The sequence below is a fragment of the Hyaena hyaena genome, unplaced genomic scaffold (assembly GCF_003009895.1).
Source record: "Hyaena hyaena isolate Hyena2069 unplaced genomic scaffold, ASM300989v1 scaffold_248, whole genome shotgun sequence".
Classification (NCBI taxonomy): Eukaryota; Metazoa; Chordata; class Mammalia; order Carnivora; family Hyaenidae; genus Hyaena; species Hyaena hyaena.
In genome coordinates this window covers 1,547,335-1,568,347 of record NW_024080881.1, presented here as the reverse complement: position 1 = coordinate 1,568,347, position 21,013 = coordinate 1,547,335, and the positions used below count along the sequence as shown (strand labels likewise).

At 51.4% G+C, this 21,013-nt stretch overlaps 1 protein-coding gene and 1 pseudogene across 1 annotated transcript; both read right to left on the bottom strand.

Annotated features, from left to right (window-relative positions):
• Positions 1-10,845: 10,845 nt before the first annotated feature.
• On the bottom strand, positions 10,846-14,285 carry LOC120240198 (annotated as a pseudogene).
• A 2,331-nt stretch (positions 14,286-16,616) lies between these two features.
• DRAP1 (DR1 associated protein 1) lies at positions 16,617-20,894 on the bottom strand. Its single transcript, XM_039244931.1, has 7 exons — positions 20,597-20,894; positions 20,262-20,334; positions 20,052-20,145; positions 19,665-19,784; positions 19,451-19,544; positions 19,154-19,242; positions 16,617-18,783 (listed from the first exon to the last, which is right to left on the bottom strand). The coding sequence occupies exons 1-7, from the start codon at positions 20,636-20,638 to the stop codon at positions 18,678-18,680; spliced, it is 618 nt and encodes a 205-aa protein (XP_039100862.1). The 5' UTR covers positions 20,639-20,894; the 3' UTR covers positions 16,617-18,677.
• Positions 20,895-21,013: the final 119 nt, after the last annotated feature.

Sequence of the window (21,013 nt, the reverse complement as noted above, 5' to 3'; positions counted from 1 at the left end):
CGCGAGATCATGACCTAAGCGAAAGTCGGACGCTTAACCGACTAAGCCACCCAGGCGCCCCGAAAATAAATTCTTATTGTTGAAATTTCTGCTGTCTGTTTGACATGGCAGCCTCAGCCAACGAATACAGCTTCTATTGAATCCACTTATTTGTTCTGCTTGTCGCTTGTCCTTCCCAGCTAGCTTCCAGCTCAGGGAGAGCAGGGTCTTCATTTTTGTTCACAGCTGTATCCTCAGCACCAAGGACAGAGCCTACACATAGTGGACCCTCAATAACGAGCGTGTGAGCCAATGGATGAACAAGGATACACCGTAGGGGTACCTGGGTGGCTCAGTCAGTTAAGCGTCCAATTTCAGCTTGGGTCATGATCTCAGTTCGGGAGTTCAAGCCCCTCATCGGGCTTTGTGCTGACCGCTCAGAGCCCAGAGCCAACTTCAGATTCGATGTTTCCTTCTCTCTCTCTGCCCCTCTCCCACTTGTGCTCGCTCTCTCTCAAAAATAAATAAATAAGCATTTAAATCAAGAACAAAATAAGTTATGTGCTGATTCTGACTACTGCGTAGCATTCCATAGTTCGCCTCCACTACACTTCACTACTCCATTCTCCTGAGGATGGAGGCCAAGGTTGCCCCATGCCTGCTTTCACAAAGGATACTGCCATCGACGCCCTTGTGCATTGCCTTTTTGAGCACCTGCACATGAATTTCTGTGGCTTATTTACCAAGGGTTGAAAGTGGGGAGTCTTGGAATAAATGTATACCTCTTTTCAGATTGTTCTTGAGGAACCGTACCAGCTCATAGCCCTACAGAAGTGACCAAAGATTTCTGTCTGCCCACACCCTCCCCAGCTGTTGGTATGATTCATTTTATGAATCATCACTCACCTGGTGGTTATAAAATGGTATCTCATTGTCATTTTACTTGAATCACGCTGATTACTTCTTTGACCACATCTTTCATTTCTTGCTATCTGAGACAAAACTGTGAGTGGTCTATGTATATTCGTTGCCCGTTTCTCTATTGTGTTTCTAATCTTTTCCTTATTGACCTGCAAGAGTTCTTTATTCGCTGGATAGCAACCACCTATCTATCTAAATTAGCTCTGAGGGCCTTTGTGGAATAGAAATCCTTAATTTTGATGTAGTTGGATCCATAAATGTCTGAATAGGGGTTAGTATTTGGGGTGCCTTATGAAGTCCCTACTCCAAGGCAAGGCATTCTCTTATATTTTATCCAGTTAGATCAGAGTTTAACACCTGTGTTCAGTGCTCTATACTTTTCTTTTCTGGTATTGTCCCTAGCTGGCTTGGGAGTCCTCTGAGGAACTGGGCAGCCTTCACTCATTCCCTGTCTTCTCAAACAGCTGAAACACGATAAGCTGACCACTTGTTTCTTCAAAGTCTGGTGGAATGTCCCTGTAAAAGCATCTCCATTAGGACTCTTTTGTGTTGGAGTCTTACACTGTAATTTTCTCTACTGGTTCCTGATCTGTTGAAGTTTCTGATATTTTGATATTTTGCCAATTTTGACATTTCATATTTTTCTGGAAAGACATTCACTTTGGTTAAGTCTTTATATTTACTAACATCCAGTTATTTGTAACATTCTCTTTTTTTAATGTTTATTTACTTAAAATTTTTTAGTGTTTTTATTTATTTGTGAGAGAGAGAGAGAGAGCACGTGAGCAGGGGAGGGTCAGAGAGAGAGGGAGACACAAAATCAGAAGCAGGCTCCAGGCTCTGAGCTAGCTGTCAGCACAGAGCCTGATGTGGGGCTCAAACCCATGAACTGTGAGATCATGACCTGAGCTGAAGTCGGACGCTTAACCGACTGAGCCACCCAGGCACCCCATGTTTATTTATTTTTGAGAGACAGAGAGAGACAGAGCGTGAGTGGGGGAGGAACAGAGAGACAAGGAGACACAGAATCCAAAGCAGGCTCCAGGCTCTGAGTTGTCAGCACAGAACCCAATGTGGGGCTCGAACTCATGAACTGTGAGATCATGACCCTGTAACATTCTTTGACATTTGATATTTTACTACTTCTTTTTTTTTAATTTTTTTAATGTTTTATTTATTTCTAGGAGAGAGAGAGAGAGAGACAGCGTGAGCAGGGGAGGGTCAGAGAGAGAGGGAGTCACAGACTGAAACAGGCTCCAGGCTCCGAGCTGGCAGTCAGCACAGAGCCCAACGTGGGGCTTGAACCCATGAACCGCGAGATCATGACCTAAGCGAAAGTCGGACGCTTAACCGAGTAGGCCACCCAGGCGCCCCTGATATTTTATTACTTCTTAAAAAAATTTTTTTTTGATTTTTTATTTTTGAGAGAGAGATAGAGACAGCATGAGCAGGGGAGAGTCAGAGAGAGAAGAAGACACAGAATCTGAAGAAAGGCTCCAGGCTCTGAACTAGCTATCAGCACAGAGCCCGATGCGGGGCTCAAACCCACGAACCGTGAGATTGTAACCTGAGCTGAAGACGAATGCTTAACCGACTGAGCCACCCAGGCGCCCCTATATTTTATTACTTTTTAAAGTTATTTATTATTTATTCACTTAAGTAATCACTATATCTGACTGTGGGGCTTGAACTCACGACCCCAAGATCAAGAGTTGCATGAGCTTCCTCTGATATTCAATCTTTCAAACTTTTGTGAGGGTCTCAGGGGTCTGATCGTATGGGGCCTGGTTACCATGGAAAAGACTCTAGATTTGTCTTAAACATGATGGAAAATGTAACAATGTTGGAAAAATCCATTTAGCCACTCCTGAAAACCCTGGTCCACCTCAAGAGTTGAAAGAGATGGAGTTGGGTGGATCCTGAAAGGGGAATTCTGAGAGGAGGTGGATTTGGAAAGAGAGCCCCAACACTGCCCTCAGGGGGTGGGACTGGGGACTGCCTTCTAATCTCCAAGTCCGCCTCCACCTGGAGAGCTGGGGAGGGGCTCCTGAAGCCATGGCAGCCCGGTGGCTCAGTGGTCCCTGAGGCCTCCAGAGAGGCTGTGGAATGACAGGGGGAACTGGCCTGTGGCAAGGTAGCAGGAGGTCGGGGTAATGGGCTGCCATCCGGGAGAGGCACCTGAAAACGGGCCAGGAGAGCCAGGCAGAGGAGACCTGGGCCCGCCACCGTTTAGGGGTTAGGAGAGGTCGGGAACCAGACAAGAGTACCTAGTGGGGAATAAGTAGAAAGAGCAAGGGCTCCCAGCCGAGTGAAGAAAGTGTTTCAAAAAGGAGGGAGTGACCAACTGTGACAAGAGCCACCGAAAGTGCAAGGCAAGGTTGACAGAATTAACAACTAAATCTGGCAACTTTACTTGTTCTCTAGGCCCCAATCCAAGGACCAGACACAGGAGGCTCCTTACAGACTTTGGCTGTTGGAATGTGGATGGGGTTGGCCTCTCTCACACCACACAGTATCTCCTCATGGAGCCCCACCTGAAACTTTTCCTTTAGCCTAGGAAAAAAAATGTTTTTTCCCCTGAAGAACTTATAGGCGCTATCTTCTGGGGGGGGGGGGGAAGGGGCGGGGGGAAGATAAGTTACTACATCTCCCTTTTTGCATTGGCTGCCAGGAAGCTCATAGATGAATGTGATATTCAGTTAATAGACCCAAGAACACTTTATGGGCTACATATTTATTTATTTATGTTCTTGATCCTGATGTCCATGTTCTGTCTTAAATTATATTTTCACATTTTTGGTTTTCCATTTCTATTTTTATTTTGTCTTCTTGATTCTTGATGGAAGCTACCTCAGGTGCCTTGAGCCTGGGATAGGGATGCAAATTAATTCCACTCGTTCAGCAAATATATAGAGATGCCTTTTACTGGTCAGGTCCCTTTGATCTACAATCAACAGAATGAAATTAGATAAAATAAAGACTGGTTTATTTACTAACTCATAAAAAGCGCAAGGGAGTATCTGAACTCAATTTTGCCTGGCTGGCGGGGCTTGAGTCCCCTTGCCTCTGTGTGTGTGGGGGGGGAGGGGGGTATGTGTGTGTCTTATTCTCTTCCTCACTTCATCTCCAATTCCCTCTCTCTGTCAGCATCATTCTTTCTGATGGGAATGCTGGCTGCAGGTAGCACCCGGTGGCTGTCCTTGGACTTCTGCCACTAGTATGAAGAGAAGACTCTATCCAAGTAGAAAAATCCCAGGGAAGACTCTGACGTGTCCCTCCTTGAGTCTGCTGGCTATAGGTGCACCAATCATAGAAACCCAGTGGAAAGGGGTCATTGGCCAGCATTCCTGCCAATACTACCTGGTCGGAGTGCGGGGAGCAGTTCTCTAAAGGTGGGGATGTTCAGGCCACCTGGGTGGCTCAGTCGGTTGAGCATCCGACTTCGGCTCAGGTCACGATCTCACAGTTGGTGGGTTCGAGCCCCACGTCAGGCTCTGTGCTGACAACCAGTTCAGAGCCTGGAGCCTACTTTCGATTCTGTGTCTCCCTCTCTCTCTGACCCTCCCCTGCTCACACTGTCTCTCTCTCTCTCAGAAATAAATAAAACATTAAAAAAAAAAAAGGTGGGGATGTGATTTGAGGTTGCCTGAAGGAAGAAGGGCAGGGCGGACCAAAGCACCATACGTGCCCACCACATGCCTATCACGTGCACGGCCCTAGGAGACCCCCTGGAGATGCAGGCATGAATACAACAAGTCCCCTGCCCTTGAGATGGTCACAATCCAATGAGGGAAGCAAAACGTGCACTGACAATTATGCTGAGATCAGAACATGGGAAGAGCATTGGAAGAGGAACAGGCAAAGGACTCGGGGTATTCCAAGGAGGGTGAGGGACTGCTGATTCTGGCCACAAGGAAGTAAGCTAAACTGAAATGATTCTTTTCCCATGAATAACTAAGACACTGGACAAAGCATAAGAAACAACCACTTTCAGATATTAGAAAGCTAGTAGCACAGGACTGTAATCCCTGAGTAAAGGGAAGCAGACAAGGTGAACCCTACCCATCATCCAGGTCATCCACAGCTGCCATCTGCCTAGAGGTAAATCCCCTACTGTGTGCAGGGAGGAGAAGCCAAACAGCGTCCATCAGTCTCACTGATTAATGAGTCAGAGACCAGAGTCTGGACAAGCAAAAGGCAGATAGAATTTGCGAGGTAGAACATTTAAGAGGAAGAGTCTATGTAGAGAAAGAGCCCCAAACCCTGCAGAGGAGCTTTAAGCTTTAGGAAGCTACTTGAGGAAGAATACTAATCTGTGCACAGTATAAGGTGAAACCCTACAAAGCTGGACAAAAACACACTTCAAGAAAAGAACAATTACTGCAGAGCTGAAGACAGATGATTCCCAGCGCTCATACAGGACTAGAAAACTTTGTAAGAAGATTCTCTCCAGGGGCATCTGGAGGGCTCAGTTGGTTGAGCAACTGACTTTAGCTCAGGTCATGATCTCACAGTTCGTGGGTTCGAGCCCCATGTTGGGCTTTCTGGTGTCAGCACGGGGCCCACTTTGGATCCTCTGTCCTCCTCTCTCTCTCTCTCTGCACCTCCCCCACCTGCTCTCTTTCTCTCAAAAATAAAACATTAAAAGAAAAAGAAGATTCCCTCCAGTTAGAGTAGAAAAATCTCACTGAATACACATAGAATTCAGTAGAGAACCAGACAGGCCATGGCTCAGAGGGTGGGCCTAAATCATCCCTTAATGAAAGCTACTTTACACTCACCATAAAAGAGCTTGCAACAAATCTTGAAATGATCAAACCTAACCCACAAGTAACTAAATTACCAGGGCAAGTCCAATACTCGTTAAAGGAATTCAATCCAATTCAGATTCGTAATGTAAAATTCACAATGTTTGGCATCCAATAAAAAAATTAATATGCACACAAAGAAGGAGGTAAACGTGATGAATAACCAGGAGGAAATCTGTCCACAAACACAAACCCAGAAGATGGCAATATTATCCGAACCGATTCAGCTCAATCCCTACCAAAATCTTTGCAGCCTTTTGCAAATATTAACAAGCTGATCCTAAAGTTAACGTGGGAAGTCAAGGAGCCTTGCTAAACAATCTTGAAAAAGAAGAACAAAGTTGTAAAGCTCAGATGCTCCAATTTCAAAACTACATAATCAAAACTGTGTGGTACAAGCCACAGGACAGACATAGAGATCAATGGAATAGATCCGAGAGTTCAGAAATGACAGCTTCTACATTTATGGTCAACTGATTTTAGACAAGGGTCCCAAGACCATTCGATGAGAAAAGAATAATCTTTTCAACAGATGATGCTATGACCGCTGGATTTTCACATGCAGAAGTTGGACCCCTACCTCAAACCATATATGAAAATTAACTCAAAATGAATTATAGACTTCAATGTAAGAGCTAAAACTATAAAACTAACAGGGAAAAAACATAGGAATGATCTTGGATTGGGCAATGGTTTATAAGTTACATCAAAAGCACAAGTAATAAAAGATAAATTAGATTTCATGAAAATTAAAAACTTCTGTGCTTCAGGGTGCCTGGGTGGCTCAGTGAATTGAGTGTCCGACTTTGGCTCAGGTCATGATCTCATGGTTTGTGGGTTCAAGCCCTGCATCAGGCTCTGTGCTGACAGCCCAGAGCCTGGAGCCTGCTTCAGATTCTGTGTCTCCCTCTCTCTCTGCCCTAGCCCCCGCTCGCACTCTCTCTCTCTCTCTCTCTCAAAATTAAATGATAAATAAACATTAAAAAAATTTTTTTAAACCTCTGTGCTTCTAAGGACACCATCAACGAAGTGAAAAAGCAACTCACAAGATGGGAGAAAATGCTTGCAAATCATTGATTTGATAAAAGACTTGTATCTAGCATATATAGAGGACTCTTAAAATTCAACATAAAAAAGCAAATAACCCAATATAGAGATGGGCAAACTGTGCACACAAACAAACCAACAAAAAACAGAAACAGACTCATGAATACAGAGGACATACTGGTGGTCGCCGGAGGGGAGGGAGGAGAGCGATGAACAAAATAGGCAAAGGGGATTAAGAGGCACAAAATCCCAGGTATAAAATAAGTCCAGGTATAACATAAATAAGTCACAGGGGTGAAAAGTATAGCACAGGGAATGTAATCAGCAATATTGTAATACGTTACGTGGTGACAGATGGTCACTACACTTATCATGGTGAGCATTGGCATGTACGGGACTGTCAACTCACTATGTTGTAAACTAATGTAATCCTGCAATGAATATAACATTGTATGTCAACTATACTTCAAGGGGGCAAAAAAAAAAAAAACATTAAAAAATGGGCAAAAGGAAAGAGCCTAAGTGTCCATCAACAGATGAATGGATCAAGAAGATGTGGTTTATCTATACCATGGAATACTACATGGCAATGAGAAACAATGAAATCTGGCCATGTGTAGCAACATGGATGGACCTTGAGGGTGTTATGCTGAGCGAAATAAGTCAGGCAGAGAAGGACAAATATCATATGTTTGCACGTATAGGAGGATTAGGAGGAACTTGACGGAGGAACAAGGGGGAGAAGAAGGGCGGAAATGGTGGGGGAAAGGGAGAGAGGCAAACCATGAGAGACTCTTGAATGCTGACAAAAACTGAGGACTGATGGATGTGGGGGGGGGGGGGTTGGGCATGGAGGAGGGCACTTTGGGGATGAGCACTGAGTGTTATGTAGAAACTAATTTGACAATAAACTATTTGTAAAAAAAAAAAATGGGCAAAAGATTTGAATTGACATTTCTCCAAAGAATACATTCAAATAGCCAATAAACACATGAATGGCAAGGAAGGAGGTCAAGTTCAGTGTTTTCCAGGAAAGAGAAGGCAGTGTGACTAGGGGAATGATGATCTAGAAGTCAGAAAGCTAGCAGGACCCAATCACAGAGCCTTTTCTGACACTTTTGTAAGGAAGTCAGATTTTGCTTTAAGTGCAATGGGAAGCCATTGTAGAACTTGGGAAAAGAAAACAGCGAATGATGCTGAGCTACAAGCGAAATGCAAAAAAACAAAACAAAAAAAACCCAACAACAAAAAATAACAAATATCAGTGGGGATTTGGAGAAATGGGCACCTTGTGCTTTGCTGGTGGGAATGGAAATGGTGCAGATGCTATGGAACGCAGCACGGGAGTTCCTCAGAAACGTAGAATTACCGTAGGATCCAGAAATTCCCCTTCTGCATATATATCCAAAAGAATTGAAAGCAGGGACTGGAATAGATATTTGCATCTCCATGTTCAGGACAGCAGTATTCACAGTAACCACGAGCTAGAAACAACCCAATTCAACCTTCAGTGAATGAACGGATGAACAAAATGTGGCTTATACACTAATGAATTATTATTTAGCCTTTAAGAAAAAGGAAAATCTGGGGCGCCTGGGTGGCTCAGTCGGTTAAGCGTCTGACTCTTGATTTCGGCTCAGGTCATGATCTCATGGCTTGTGAGATGGAGCCCCATATCAGGCTCTGCTCTGACAGCTTGGAGCCTGCTTGGAATTCTCTCTTCTCTGCCCCTCCCCTCTCTCAAAAGAAATAAATAAACGTTTTTTTAAAAAGGAAATTCTGGCACACGCCACAACACAGATGCACCTTAAAGACATGATGCTAAGTGAAATAAGACAGACACATAAGTATAGATATTGTGTGATCCCACTTCCGTAAGATACCTAGAATAGTCAGAGAGAGAGAGAGACAGAAATCAGAACAAAGGTTACCAGGGGCAGGGGGTAAGGGAGAAATGGGGAGTTGGTGTTTAATGGGGACAGAGTTTCAATTTGGAAAGAGGAAAAGATTCTGGAAATGGATGTGGTGACGGCTGCAAAACCATGTGAAAATACTTAATGCTACTGAACTATAACTTAAAAGTGGTTAAAATGGTAAATTGCATGTGTATTTTGGTAGAGTAAAAGAAAAAATGTAAATGGTATACACACGCCAATTAAAAAGAAGAGACTGTCAGATTGCATTAAAAATGCAAGACTCAGGGCGCCTGGGTGACTCAGTCGGTTAAGCGTCTGACTTCAGCTCAGGTCATAATCTCACGGTTTGTGGGTTCGAGCCCTGCGTGGGGCTCTGTGCTGACTGCCAGCTCAGAGCCGGGAGCCTGTTTTGGATTCTGTGTCTCCCTCTCTCTCTGACCCTCCCCTGCTCACGCTCTCTCTCTCTCAGAAATAAATAAAACAAAAAAAAAATTTTTTTAATGCAAGACTCAATCACATTCTGCCTATAAGAAACCCACTCTAAATGTAAAGCCACAGATGGGTTTAAATGGAAAAGGACGGAAAAAGGTATATCATGCAAACCCTAACCCAAGACCGAAAGGAAGGAGAGGCCACTTTGAGCCGGGCATCCAGGAAGGCCTCCTGGAGGATGTGACATTTGAGCTGAGTTGTTTTGTTTTATTTTGTTTGAGAGAGAGGCACAGAGCACAAGTAGGGGAGGGGGAGAGAGAGAGAGAGAGAATATCCCAAGCAGGCTCCGTGCTATCAGCACAAAGCCCAATGCGGGGCTCACTCCCACCTGAGCCAAGGTCAAGAGTCAGAGGCTTAGCTGACTGAGTCACCCAGGTGCCCAGCCCTGAGCTGAGTTTTAAAGGCCGTGTAATATTAGGGATTGTGAAGACTGAGAAAGCCCACGTGGCAAATGCATTGAGTCAGAACATGGTGCACGTGTGTGTGTGTGTGTGTGTGTGTGTGTGTCTGTGTGTGTGTGATGAGTGGCATACATGGAATTAATTACCACTGGTAGAGGGAGGTAAGTTGAGTTTGATAGTTTAGGGGCAGTTAGAGAACTACTCTGGGACGAGATGAGGACTTTTCCAGTCATGAGTGCAATCGGATTCAAACCAAAGGAGACAGGGGCAGCCATGAGATTTAATTTGATTACATTTGGGCTTACAAAGATGAATATGGGGGCGTCTGGGTGGCTCAGTCGGTTGAGCGTCCCACTTCGTCTCAGGACATGATCTCACAGTCTGTGGTTTCGAGCCCTGCGTTGGGCTCTGTGCCTACAGCTCAGAGCCTGGAGCCTGTTTCAGATTCTGTGTCTCCCTCTCTCTCTGACCCTCCCCTGCCCACGCTGTCTCTCTCTCTCTCTCTCAGAAATAAATAAAAAAACGCTAAAAAAAATTTTTTTTAAAAGATGAATATGGCCCCACATTGGAGAAGAACTCAGCACCGGGAGCTCTGGAGGCAGGGCAGCCTGTGAGCAATATGTTGCGATAATTCAAGTAAGAGATGATGGCGCCCCAGAAGACAGAAGGGCACCATTTACTGAAGGCTGAGGGGCAGGGCACGGGTCCGGGCTGGGTTGTGGATTCTGTGAGGCTAGTGCATTAGAGCCACCCGGAAGCTTTTAAAACCTTCCCAACGCCCGGGCCTCCCAGCCAGTTAGATCAGAATCTCTGGAGACGGGCCCAAGGCCAATTGCCTTCAGAGCTTCCCAGCGATTCCAAGTGTGATGAGGGTGACACCCCTGCCTTCACCAAAGGTCAAGTACACGGGGACTGGGTTTGTTCACCGTCGACTGCCAGCACCTAGAGCTGAGCCTGGCATGAAACAGATGGTCAGCAGGTCTCTGTAGATATCGGTATTGCTTACAACTCTGTGAGGTAGGGAAACTGATGGTGCCTGTCTTCTAATAAGGAAACTGAGGCACCAAGAGGTCAGGTTATGTGTTTCGAAGTTACGTGACTATGAGGCTGGTTAAGGTGTTGTGCTATGAAATATGGGGAGCATCACCCCAGAGACCCAGACTCTTATGGGGTCCTCTACTCTCCAGCACGGTAGGGGTGTGGATCCTGAGGGGCCTCCGGAGGTGGCCCCTTACCTCACCGTCAGCGTCCCGCCCCAGACCAACCCGTTTCCCCACAAGGTCAGCTGTGGCTGCAGGCAGAGGAGGCAAGCAGGGGCGGAGAACCCGCAAGGCAGAAGCTGAACTTGAAGCACTAGAGGAAGGGAAAAGTGAAACTTGCCCAGCGCCGGAGCACAGGCCACAGCCGAGACTCTGTGCTGGAGACCAGGCAGCACACCCCTCATAGGATCAAGTGGCCCAGGCTGCTCCCCTGAGCTCCTGGCCCAGTGTGCACACTCACGCCCCATCCCTCTCCTTTCCCCCCTCTCCCTTCTTTCTTTCCCTTCGTGATACCCACTGCCCAGCCCTTCGTTGTGTGCTGGTCTTGGGCCACCCCTTCCACCACCAGCCCCAACTAGAATGGAAGTCATCCTGGGAACAGGTCCTCGGGGGTTGTTTTGGTTTGGTTTGGTTTGGTTTGGTTTGGTTTGGTTTGGTTTTGGTATAGAGAAGGTGGTCTATACCACAGAAAGACAATCTCCCTGAAGCCCCTCTTACTGGTCAAGGTGCTAATTCCACCCTGCTTCTTGCCCAATCATCGGCTCTTTTACACACAACACACACAGTCTTCCACTTTTCCAATGAGTATTTATTATTAGCTAAGCCATGATCCGGGATCCCAGGGTGCCGATCACCATGCACCCAAATCCCCCTCCACCACCCTGGATGGAGGACAGAGGAGAGGTGGGTGGAGCCAGTGCAGATCTTCCCAGGAAATGTGCCTTCTTCCCTGAGGCTGTGCCAGGCTGACACCCAGGATGTAGGGCAGAAGGACTTGTACACACGCCGGTACCATTTGCACACAGACGTGGCCCCTTGAGCAGTTGTTACCCTTCTCACAGCGGTGCAAGCCCAGGGGTTTCTGGCAGAAGTTGCTGGTCTGATTCTGGAGGGGGAAGTGGCTGTGAAAAGGGGCAGTCTGCTAGTTCTTGATTTTGATCTTGATGTCTTCTGCCGTGGGGCTTGCTGAGTCCTAAAGATGCCCCTGAAGCAGCTCGAAGGTCAATGTGACCCCTCAGCGAAGACGCCAGAGTCAGACCGGAAGCAGCAGATTGTGAATTCTTTTGCGCCTTCCTCCTTAGAGCCCAGAACAGGGCCTGGCACGGAACAGGTGCTCAGAAATATTTGTTGAGTGAATGAGAAAAACATACATGATCCCATAACTTCGGCAGGGCCACTGTTTTCCTGTCCCTGTGGGACACCGTCTAGGAGAAGTGGGTTGAGCCCATTTTGGAAGATGACAATTGGCAATCTCTTATTTAAACTTGGGAGCAGAGGCAGGAGCAGCCCATGCTCCTTAGTTTGGGACACTCTGTGCATCACCAGCATCCCAAAAAAGCCTCCCTTTGAAATGAAATTTCCCCTTCAGCCCCTCCCCAATCCTATTCCAGCTTCCCAGAGCCCCCCCCCCCCACCGTTGTGTTTGACGCATGCCCTTCCAATCTGCTTTCCAGGCATTGAACTCCACAACATCAGTGACAGGCGGCACCATTTATTAGGTGCTTACTATGTGCTGGACACTGTCCTAAGCACTTAATGTATCACATCTCATTTAAACGTCATGTGTCCTTGAAGGTTGCTACTATTGTCCCTACTTTACAGATGAGAAAACCGTAGCAGAGAGACCTTCTGTCAGATGCCCAAGATCACAGAGTAATTGGCAGAAATATACAAGATTGTCATGCTCCTCTGTGTTTTTAGTTTTCCATAAACACAGCTCTGCTGTAGAGCTCGGTCTGTATTTTCCTGTTTTTCACACCACATTGTGTGTTTAAGCTTTGCCCACATTGCTCTCTGCCATGCAGTTCCCTGGGGACAGACAGACAGTCTCCGGCTCTTCGCCACCTCAAATTACACCCAGGACACATCTTTCTATTTGCGAGAGATTTTACCCAGGAGTGGACCTGCCAGGAGGCACTTAGCTGTCAAACTGCCTTTTCAAGCATCTTCACGGGTTTACACTACCACAAAAAGCACCAGACTCCCATTTACCGACTCTCCACCAGGTTGTTTTAAATTTTTATTTATTTTTGAGAAAGAGAGAGAGAGAGAGAGGGCACACGCAGGGGAGGCCAGAGAGAGAGGGAGACACAGAATGTGAAGCAGGCTCCAGGCTCTTAGCTGTCAGCACAGAGCCCAACACGAGGCTCGAACTCACCAATGGAGAGATCAGGACCTGAGCTGAAGTCAGACGCTCAACCAACTGAGCCCCCCAGGCGCCCCACCACCAGCTATCACTTTTACCTGACTTCCTATTCTTACCAATCTGACAGGTGTCATGTGAGATCTTTGTGTTTTTCTTTGCAGCTGTCTGATTACCCTGGGGCGGGGGAGGGGTGAGAGGGGGTAGCGCAGAGAACTTCGTCCTTATGCGATTTTTTTTTTAAATGACGTTTGAACACACACACAAATAGGAAGGACACAATTTCAGAATGCAGTTCGCTCTGATGAAAGGAGGTGAGGGTCCCCCATCTCCTGCCCTATCCCCCAACTGTAAGGAGTCCCCTGAGGGAGATTAGAGCCACCTGCCATTCTCACAAAGGCTCTGCCTGTGGAGAGGAGGGACGAGGCCTCCTGCGGAGATTCCCCTGCCTGTGTCATTGCCCTGCTATAGTGCCCATGGCCTGGAACACTGGGAGTGCAGTTCTGTCCGTGTTCTGGAGCCAAAGCCATTGCACAGGTGCAATGGGTGCCCTACACAAGGGCAATGGCCCTTGGGTGAGAGGAGGAAGCCATTAGCTCCATTTCCCCACACACTGGGCCCCGGGAGCCCGCACAGGCCTGTGTACAAGCCCCCGCCCACCTCGGTGCAGAAGAGCAAACTCAGGCTGCTCATCTCACTTCTCGAGTCTCAGTCTCCTCATCTGCAAAATGGGGGTGATGAGGACACCTCTCCTAGAGAAAGCCTGAGAGAATAGGGGCCTCAGGTATCACAGTGAGGGGCTGCGACACGCTCGGCCTCCTGTCACAAGCAGTAGTGTCAAAAAGCCCCACTGGATGGAGGCAAAGAGGCAGTCACACGGGTCACACGGTGCATCACGTCTCAGATCTCCAGGCCAGTGGATGGTGGACAAGGCCACCCCCATCCCTCAGCTGTCCCTCCCTCACCCCGGAGCCTCCAGGTCAAATAGCATCCGGAGCAGGTGTGGGCACAGGAGAAGCTTCTTCCCCTCGGGAAGCTTCCGAGGCCCTCAGATGTGGCCACAAAAACACGCGCCAGCCAAGGCAGGCCACGTACAGGGCTAGTGGCTACGTCAGGCTCCTGGGCGGTGGCTGAGGTAGTGGGAACTGACAGAGCCCAGGGGAAACCTGGCAGAATCGAATCGCAGCCCTCCAGGCCTTTGCCTTCCTGTCCCTTTGCCTGGAGCCTTCCCCCCAGATAGCTCCTCACTTAATGGGGCTTTCCACCCCAGTCTCACCTACGGTCTCCCCCCGAGCCCTGTCCGGAATGGCTGGGACCATCCTGCCTGCTCCAGGACTCCCTACACCTCCCTTATTATGCTTTATTTTCCCCAGGGCACGTGTTACCATCTAACATACCGTTCATCTTCCATATTGTCTATCTCTCCCAATCAGAAATAAACTTGTTTAGGGGCGCCTGGGTGGGCCAGTTGGTTAAGCCTCCAACTTCAGCTCAGGTCATGATCTCGAGGATTGTGGGTTTGAGCCAAGCGTTGGGCTCTGTGCTGACAGCTCAGAGCCTGGAGCCTGCTTCAGATTCGGTGTCTCCCTCTCTCTCTGCCCCTCCGCTGCTCATGCTCTGTCTCTCTCAAAAATAAATAATACATTAAAAAAAAAAAGAAAGAAATTCAGAAAACACACATAATCATCACTCCCTATAATAATGCCTAGCATGCAAGATAGATAAAAATTTTAGGAGCCTCTCATAAAAATGCACACCTTAAATGTGCAGCTCTCATGTGTTTTTATATACTATCACCACCCAGTTCAAGTGGTAAAACATTTCCGGGGGGCTCTCTCCTTTGCACGTGCCGCCAGCCAACCCCCACCTCCTAAGGTACCATTATACTGACTTCCCCAATCTGTCCCTGAACTTCATTTGAATGACTTCCATCAATGTGTACCGTAGTGCATACTCTTCTGTTTGGCTTCTTTGGCTTAATATAACATCTACAAGATCCATCACAATGTTGCGTGTCACAGCCATTAGTTCTTTTCTGGTGCTGTTCTATTGTACGACAGTCTATCATTTATTTATTCATGTTCTTGTTGCTGGGCACCTGGGCTGGTTCCGGCTGGGGGCTGTGAACAGGTGTGTGTCGGTGGCAACAAGCCTAGAAATGGAATCGGGTTGTGGGGAGTGTGGGTCAGCAGACTCCAGGAGAAGCTGCCTAGCCATTTGCTAAGACGGTTGCACCCTCTGACATTCCCACCAGCAGCATGATCTTTGAGGCCACTACCTCCTCTCCAGCACGCGGTGCGAGCACGCTCTTTGTTTCAGGCTCCCAGTGGGGACTGTGGCATCTCCTGTCCCTGACGAGTGAGGTTGTTGGGTGCTCAAGGAACGTTTGCTGCCTGAATCCTCAGCTGTGCTGTGGATGGAGCCTCTCCACTCAGCAGGGAGGGCTGGGTCCACACCTTTCCCCCGAGGGAGGTAGCCCCTGGTGGCCACGGTGCCTCAAAAGCTGCTGCTCTTTTCACAAACTGGTCCCACTTCCACCCTAGGGCGCAGTCAAGGCTGGACCGAGGCATTCAGATAGGACCTGGCCCCCAGCTCAAGGGTCCCTCATGAAAATGGAGAACAAAGGGAGAAAATCATCGGGCCCAGACAGGGCTCTGCAGATGGAAGGCTGAGGAGCCGCGGCTCCTGGTGCCCAGTAGCGCCTGCCAGGCACGGGCATCTTCCCCGTTCACCAGGCTGCACCCAGAGCCCAGGCCCAGTCAGGGGTGCTGTCTCCCCAGGGTCCCACCCTCACTTAGGAGGCTACTTTCCTAATGCTTGGTAAGGACGGGATCAGGCCCTTCCCAGAGGCCTATGAGGTCCTGTGGCAGAGGCAGCAAGTCAGTCTGGCCACCTAATGTCCCTCAGGTGGGGCCTTGTGACAGTCCCTGCCGGAGGTGAAGAGCCAACAGGCCACTTCCAGTCCTGGCCGCAAAACACCTCTGTGGTCTATGAGCTCGCCCTTTTCACAGTGACTTTCAAAGTCATGGGTATTTTGAGTTTGTTACATCAGGCCTTTGTCCTAACCAATAACCAGAGTGTATGGTACAGCACATATAACTGACATAGGTAATCGCTAGCCCCAGTTTACAGCTGAGAAAACTGAGACATAGAGAAGCTATAGAGTTCGCTCAAGGCTCATAAATGGGAAAACTCAGGATTTGAACCCGGGGCCTGGCTCCAGAGGTTATGCCCATCGGCCCACTGCCCAGGCCTGGAAAGCAGAGATGCGGGCCAGCGGCTCCTGGACACCTTACCTCATCTGTGTCTCCTCCAGCCTTTTCCCTGGAGGCTGCTCCCAGTACCCTGGCCTCCTTGCCTTTCCAAACCCTCCCCAGCCTGGTCACTGTGAACCCTCTGAGTTCAGGACCTCACCTGTGGACAGAGCCCAGCAGCAGGCTCCACAGGTCTCTTCCTCTCCCACCCCGACTCATCGCACCTGCTTGGCCCGCCCTCAGCTCAGCGGAGCCTGGTGTCCACCCTCCCCGGATGGGCCCAACTTGCTGCTAGGGAAAACGGCTCCCATCCCTGGGCCTTTGGGAACCGCCTTCCATTCATGGTCCCCGTCAGGCAGAGCTCTTTCAGTTATAAGTGACAGAAAGCCAACTGGCTTCAAGAGGGAAAATGTTTATTGGCTCACGTGACTAAGAAGTCCAAGATACACAGGGTTCAGCAAGACTGGGTGTCTCCAGGTGTCAGCGGAGATCGGTATCTCCGAGCCTCGTGGATCTGCTGTGCTGACATCGTTCTCAGCCAGAATCACTCCTCGGGGTGGGAAATGGCTTCTAGCAGCACCCAGCCTACATTCTGCTAGCTTTGCTACCCCGATGTGGCCACTGTCATCCTCTCCAGGGCTCCCGAGTTGGTTTCTTGGGGCCTTCTGGGACATGGGAGTGCTAGCGATCTCGTGAATACCCTTCCCCAACAGCCCCACCTCAAGTCCCAAGGGCTCAGGCGTGTTGACTGGCCCGCACCACTCACGGTGGCCAGAGTGTGTGGTGTGATGGCCCCACCCCTTGACATCAGGGAGTGGGGTCAGCTGCACGTACTACAGGTTGAGTAGAAGAGACATGGTCCCCAAAAGATGGCAGGGACGCTAACCAGAGGGGGAGGGGAGGAGAAGCAGACAGGACCCAGGTACCCCTAGGCTCCGGGTGCCCCGGGCCCATCCACGCCTGCCACCTGGCCTCCTCTTCCCCAGAGAAGCCAGACCCTGTTGGATAAAAACTGAATAAACTGAAAACCTCAACGCCCCTGCCAAACCCGCTTGTCGCCCTCCGCCTCTCCCTGCTCAGTCTGGGGGAGGCCTCCGGCCACCTGACCTCACCGCATCCACCCCCTCCCATCCCGGGTCCCCTTCCTCGCTAACAGCTGACATTTCTGCTACCTTAAAAAGCAAAACTCAAAACCGTCTCTCTGTCCTCGTTCCGAGCCACAGCTCTCATCCCCACTTCTCGGCCCTGAGCATCGCTTCTCCTCACCTCGGCTTCTCACCTCCAGCTCCCGGCCTGTCGACACCCAGCAAGCCTTCCCTACAGGCTGCAAGGTGTGGTGGCCTCTGAGCTCTCCCTCCTCCCAGACATGCTTGCGTGGGCACCCCCTGTGGCTCCTGGGGGCCCTGGGCGTGGCTGCTCTTCAGTCTCCTTCAGCGGCCCGTCCAGGCCCTCCCCCGAGGCGAGGTCACCCACTGTCCAAGCTCACACATCTGTCTCCCGGCCCCTACGTTCCAGTGCCTTCTCCTGGCAGCTTCATAGGCACCCCAAACTCGTCACAGCCCCACACCGAACCTCGTTCTTTCTCTGTGTCCTCCAGCTGGAGGGGGGCCCCTGCCCAAGTCACAGCAGAAAGAAACGTGGGGATCCTTAAGAGCACCCTCCCTTTCAGGCCCACTTCCAGTCAGTTCTCAGCACCCTGGAGTCTACTGATATACACACACCGTCTGCCCACCGTCTTCCATGTCTCCTGCTCAGCCTTCCCGAGCCCCTGCGCCCCGAAGGCACCCGTCCACCTCGTGGACCCCGCAGTTCCAGGGTCTGCTCAGAAATGGGGGTGGACTGCCCAGCTGTGTCACCGTCCGGCTCGACAGCCGATCTCTGAGGCGCTCGACAGTCCCACCTACCTCTGCTCTCCCTGCGCCTTCCCACATACCCTTCATGGCACCAGGCACAGAGCTCTACACTTTGCAAGGTCTCTTCCCATTACCTGTCCAGTCTGTCCCTTTGCAGCAGCCCGGAGAGGGCAGACCAGTCTCCATCAGAGAGACGCGAAAAGGCCACTCAGAGAAAGACAGGCACCTTTCCAGGGTCAAACAGCACAATGAAACGGGTCATCCCCCAGCATAAGCAGCACCTCCGGCCCTACACCGCCACTCTGCCCGCCTTCCTTCTGTCAGCACCGCTGCTCCTAGCGTGGCAGAACCATGGCCTCGGGCCCCTCCCTTCCCTCAGCTGCTGCCCTGCCCACCACGGCTTCTGGCCTCAGCTCAGCATGGGGAAAGCAGGTGGGGGGATGGGAAGGTGGCCGCAACGGCCTGGACATAGGCTGGGACAGACACTGGCGTTCCCTTTTATTATTAATTGTTTAATAAATTTAAGAACAGCTCTATCTTTTCTCCTCCCCCCAGAGCAACTAAAACCAACTAAAAGGGGGCGTGGCCTGGGGGGCAGAGGGCGCTAGGAGTCATAGTCCTCTTCATCCTCTGCGTCAGGTGCTGAGGGGCCCGGGGGGGCCGGGGGCAGAGGCAGACTCGAGGTGAAGGGCATGAAGGGTGTCGGGGGGCTGCGGGACAGAAAGCAGGAGAGAAAGATCAAGCTGCTCTCCAGGGCGCATTCCCGCTCACTGAGCCCTACCCGACCCCGGTAAGCATGGAGCCCACGGCCCTCTGTAGCCATGGGCAACCAAGCTCAGGAAGAGAAGGGCCCAGAACAAGTCATACAACACCTGCTCAAGCCCCATCCACCCGGGTGGGGTGTGGGGGGAAGAAGGGACCTTCCGAGAGCAGTCTCCTGCCTTCAAGCCCTCCTCGGTTCCTCCCTTCCCATCCCCCAAATCTGCCGCAACCAACAAAACCAAGTGGCCAGAGAGGACAGGAAGGGCAAGTCAGCCTGAGGCATCTGTTAGCCCCCTCTGGTGCCACTGAGCAGCTTACCTCTGAAAGTGGGCAGGGGGGTGGCTGGCCTGGGGTGGAGCCTGGGACGTCTCCTCTTCCCCGTCAGTATCTGTGTCGTCAGACTCATCCTGGGAGCAAGACAGGGTTCAGAGGTGACAAGAAAAGCATGAGGCCATCCCTGGAGAGCCTGGGCCCCTGGGACTGACCCCTAGAGTCCCAGTTTAGCAAAAAAAAACACAGCTGAGCATGGGACCAGGGGTCCAGCCGGCTCAGCCTGATGCAGGGCTGCTCTCTCCCTACCACGGGGTAGGGCGGAGGGCTGGGGGCCTCACTCACCTCCTGCTCCGAGTCGGTCCCAGACAGCTTCTTGTCCTTGCCTTTGCTTCCCATCCCGCCATTCTTCCGGCCACTGCTGCCTGGCTTCCGGCCCCTTCGGGAAGGCACAGTCGGTCTGCCCAGAGGCCTCACCACCCCCTGAGCGCCCCCCAACCACCCCCGATCCTTGTGGCCGTGGCCTTCCCCGCCCCGACACCTGGCCCCGGCTCCCCACCTGCGGGCACCCTTGTCCCCGTCCAGGTGGTTGTCTTCCCCGTCTCCCTGCATGTCAGGCACAGAGGCCACCAGGTCCTTCAAGAAGTCAAACTGCTGCTCCAGCTCAATGCACTGCTTCCTGGAAGAGATGGGGAGAAGATGGCATTCAGGTAGGGCCCAGATGTCTGGAGAATGTCCTGGGGTCTCTGGATGTCAGGAGAATGGAGCCTGGAAAACCTCCACCCCCATCTCCACTCCCCCAACTTCCCTCTTGGGAGACCACCCAATCCGTCCCCCTCCGGGTCAAGTAGGTGCTTGAGGCTTTGCCGCTAGTCTCCCAGCAGCCTCCCACCTCCCCTCAGTGCGTGAACTCCCAGTGAGCCCTCCCAGATCCCAGGCCACTCACAGGTGGGATGTGGTCATGGTCTTGGCGTTCCGGGACTGGGTCACCTGGCAGGCCTTTTTCAACAGCGACTCCAGGAAGAGCTCAAGCGCCCGGGCTGAGGAGCGTCAAGGAGAACGCGGGTGGGGGATCCCCTGCCTAAACGAGGCGACTCCGGCCTCCCCCCGCCCCCAACTCCACGTCCCTCAACCTGGCCAGGCCCCGACAGGATACAGATGATGACAGGCACAGCCGCCGCCACCTTCCCAATCTCTTCGTCAGTTTGCATGATCTTCTTGATCCGCGCCTGGGGAGGGGGCACAAAGCTCGGACCCTGTCGCCTCGGTGCTGGGCGACAGAAGGGTGCTGGGGGGTGACGAGAGAGGGAATCCCGGGAGAAAGGGGGCGGGGGGCCCCAACGCGAGGAGAGCACGGAAGGGGGCGGGGCGTCCGTGCCCCCGAACACCGCGACGCGCCCGCCCTCCCCGCCCCCCCCAGCCCCGGCCGGACTTGGTCCGGAGTCTCCAGAGAGCCGGGCCCGCTCTTCCCGGGCCCGGCCACGTGCTCACCGGCGGGAACCGCGCGTTATACTTCTTCTTCTTGCTCGGCATCTCAGGGCCTCTCTCGCCGCGCCGGGCCCAGCGCCGCCGCCCGCAGCTTCCCGGCCCCCGGGCCTGCTCGCCGCCCGCCTGCCGCGGTTCCCCCGGGTCCTGGTGCCGCCTGCTCCGCCCCCGCCGCTCCCCACGGGGTCCTAGCGCCGCCGTTCAGGACGCCGCTCGCAGGACCGGAGTGCCCTCCCTTTGCAAAAAGCCTCCCGGGCGGAGTGCGTCGATCCCGTACTTGACCGCCACTCCTGCCCGCCCCCGAGCCTAGGAGAGCGAACGTTAGCCCCGCCCCTAAGCCCCGCCCCGCCCCGGGTGCCCCGGCGGCCCCGCCCCCGGGGTCAGCCCCTCCTCCTATCGGGCCCCGCCCCGCGGCGCGGCCGA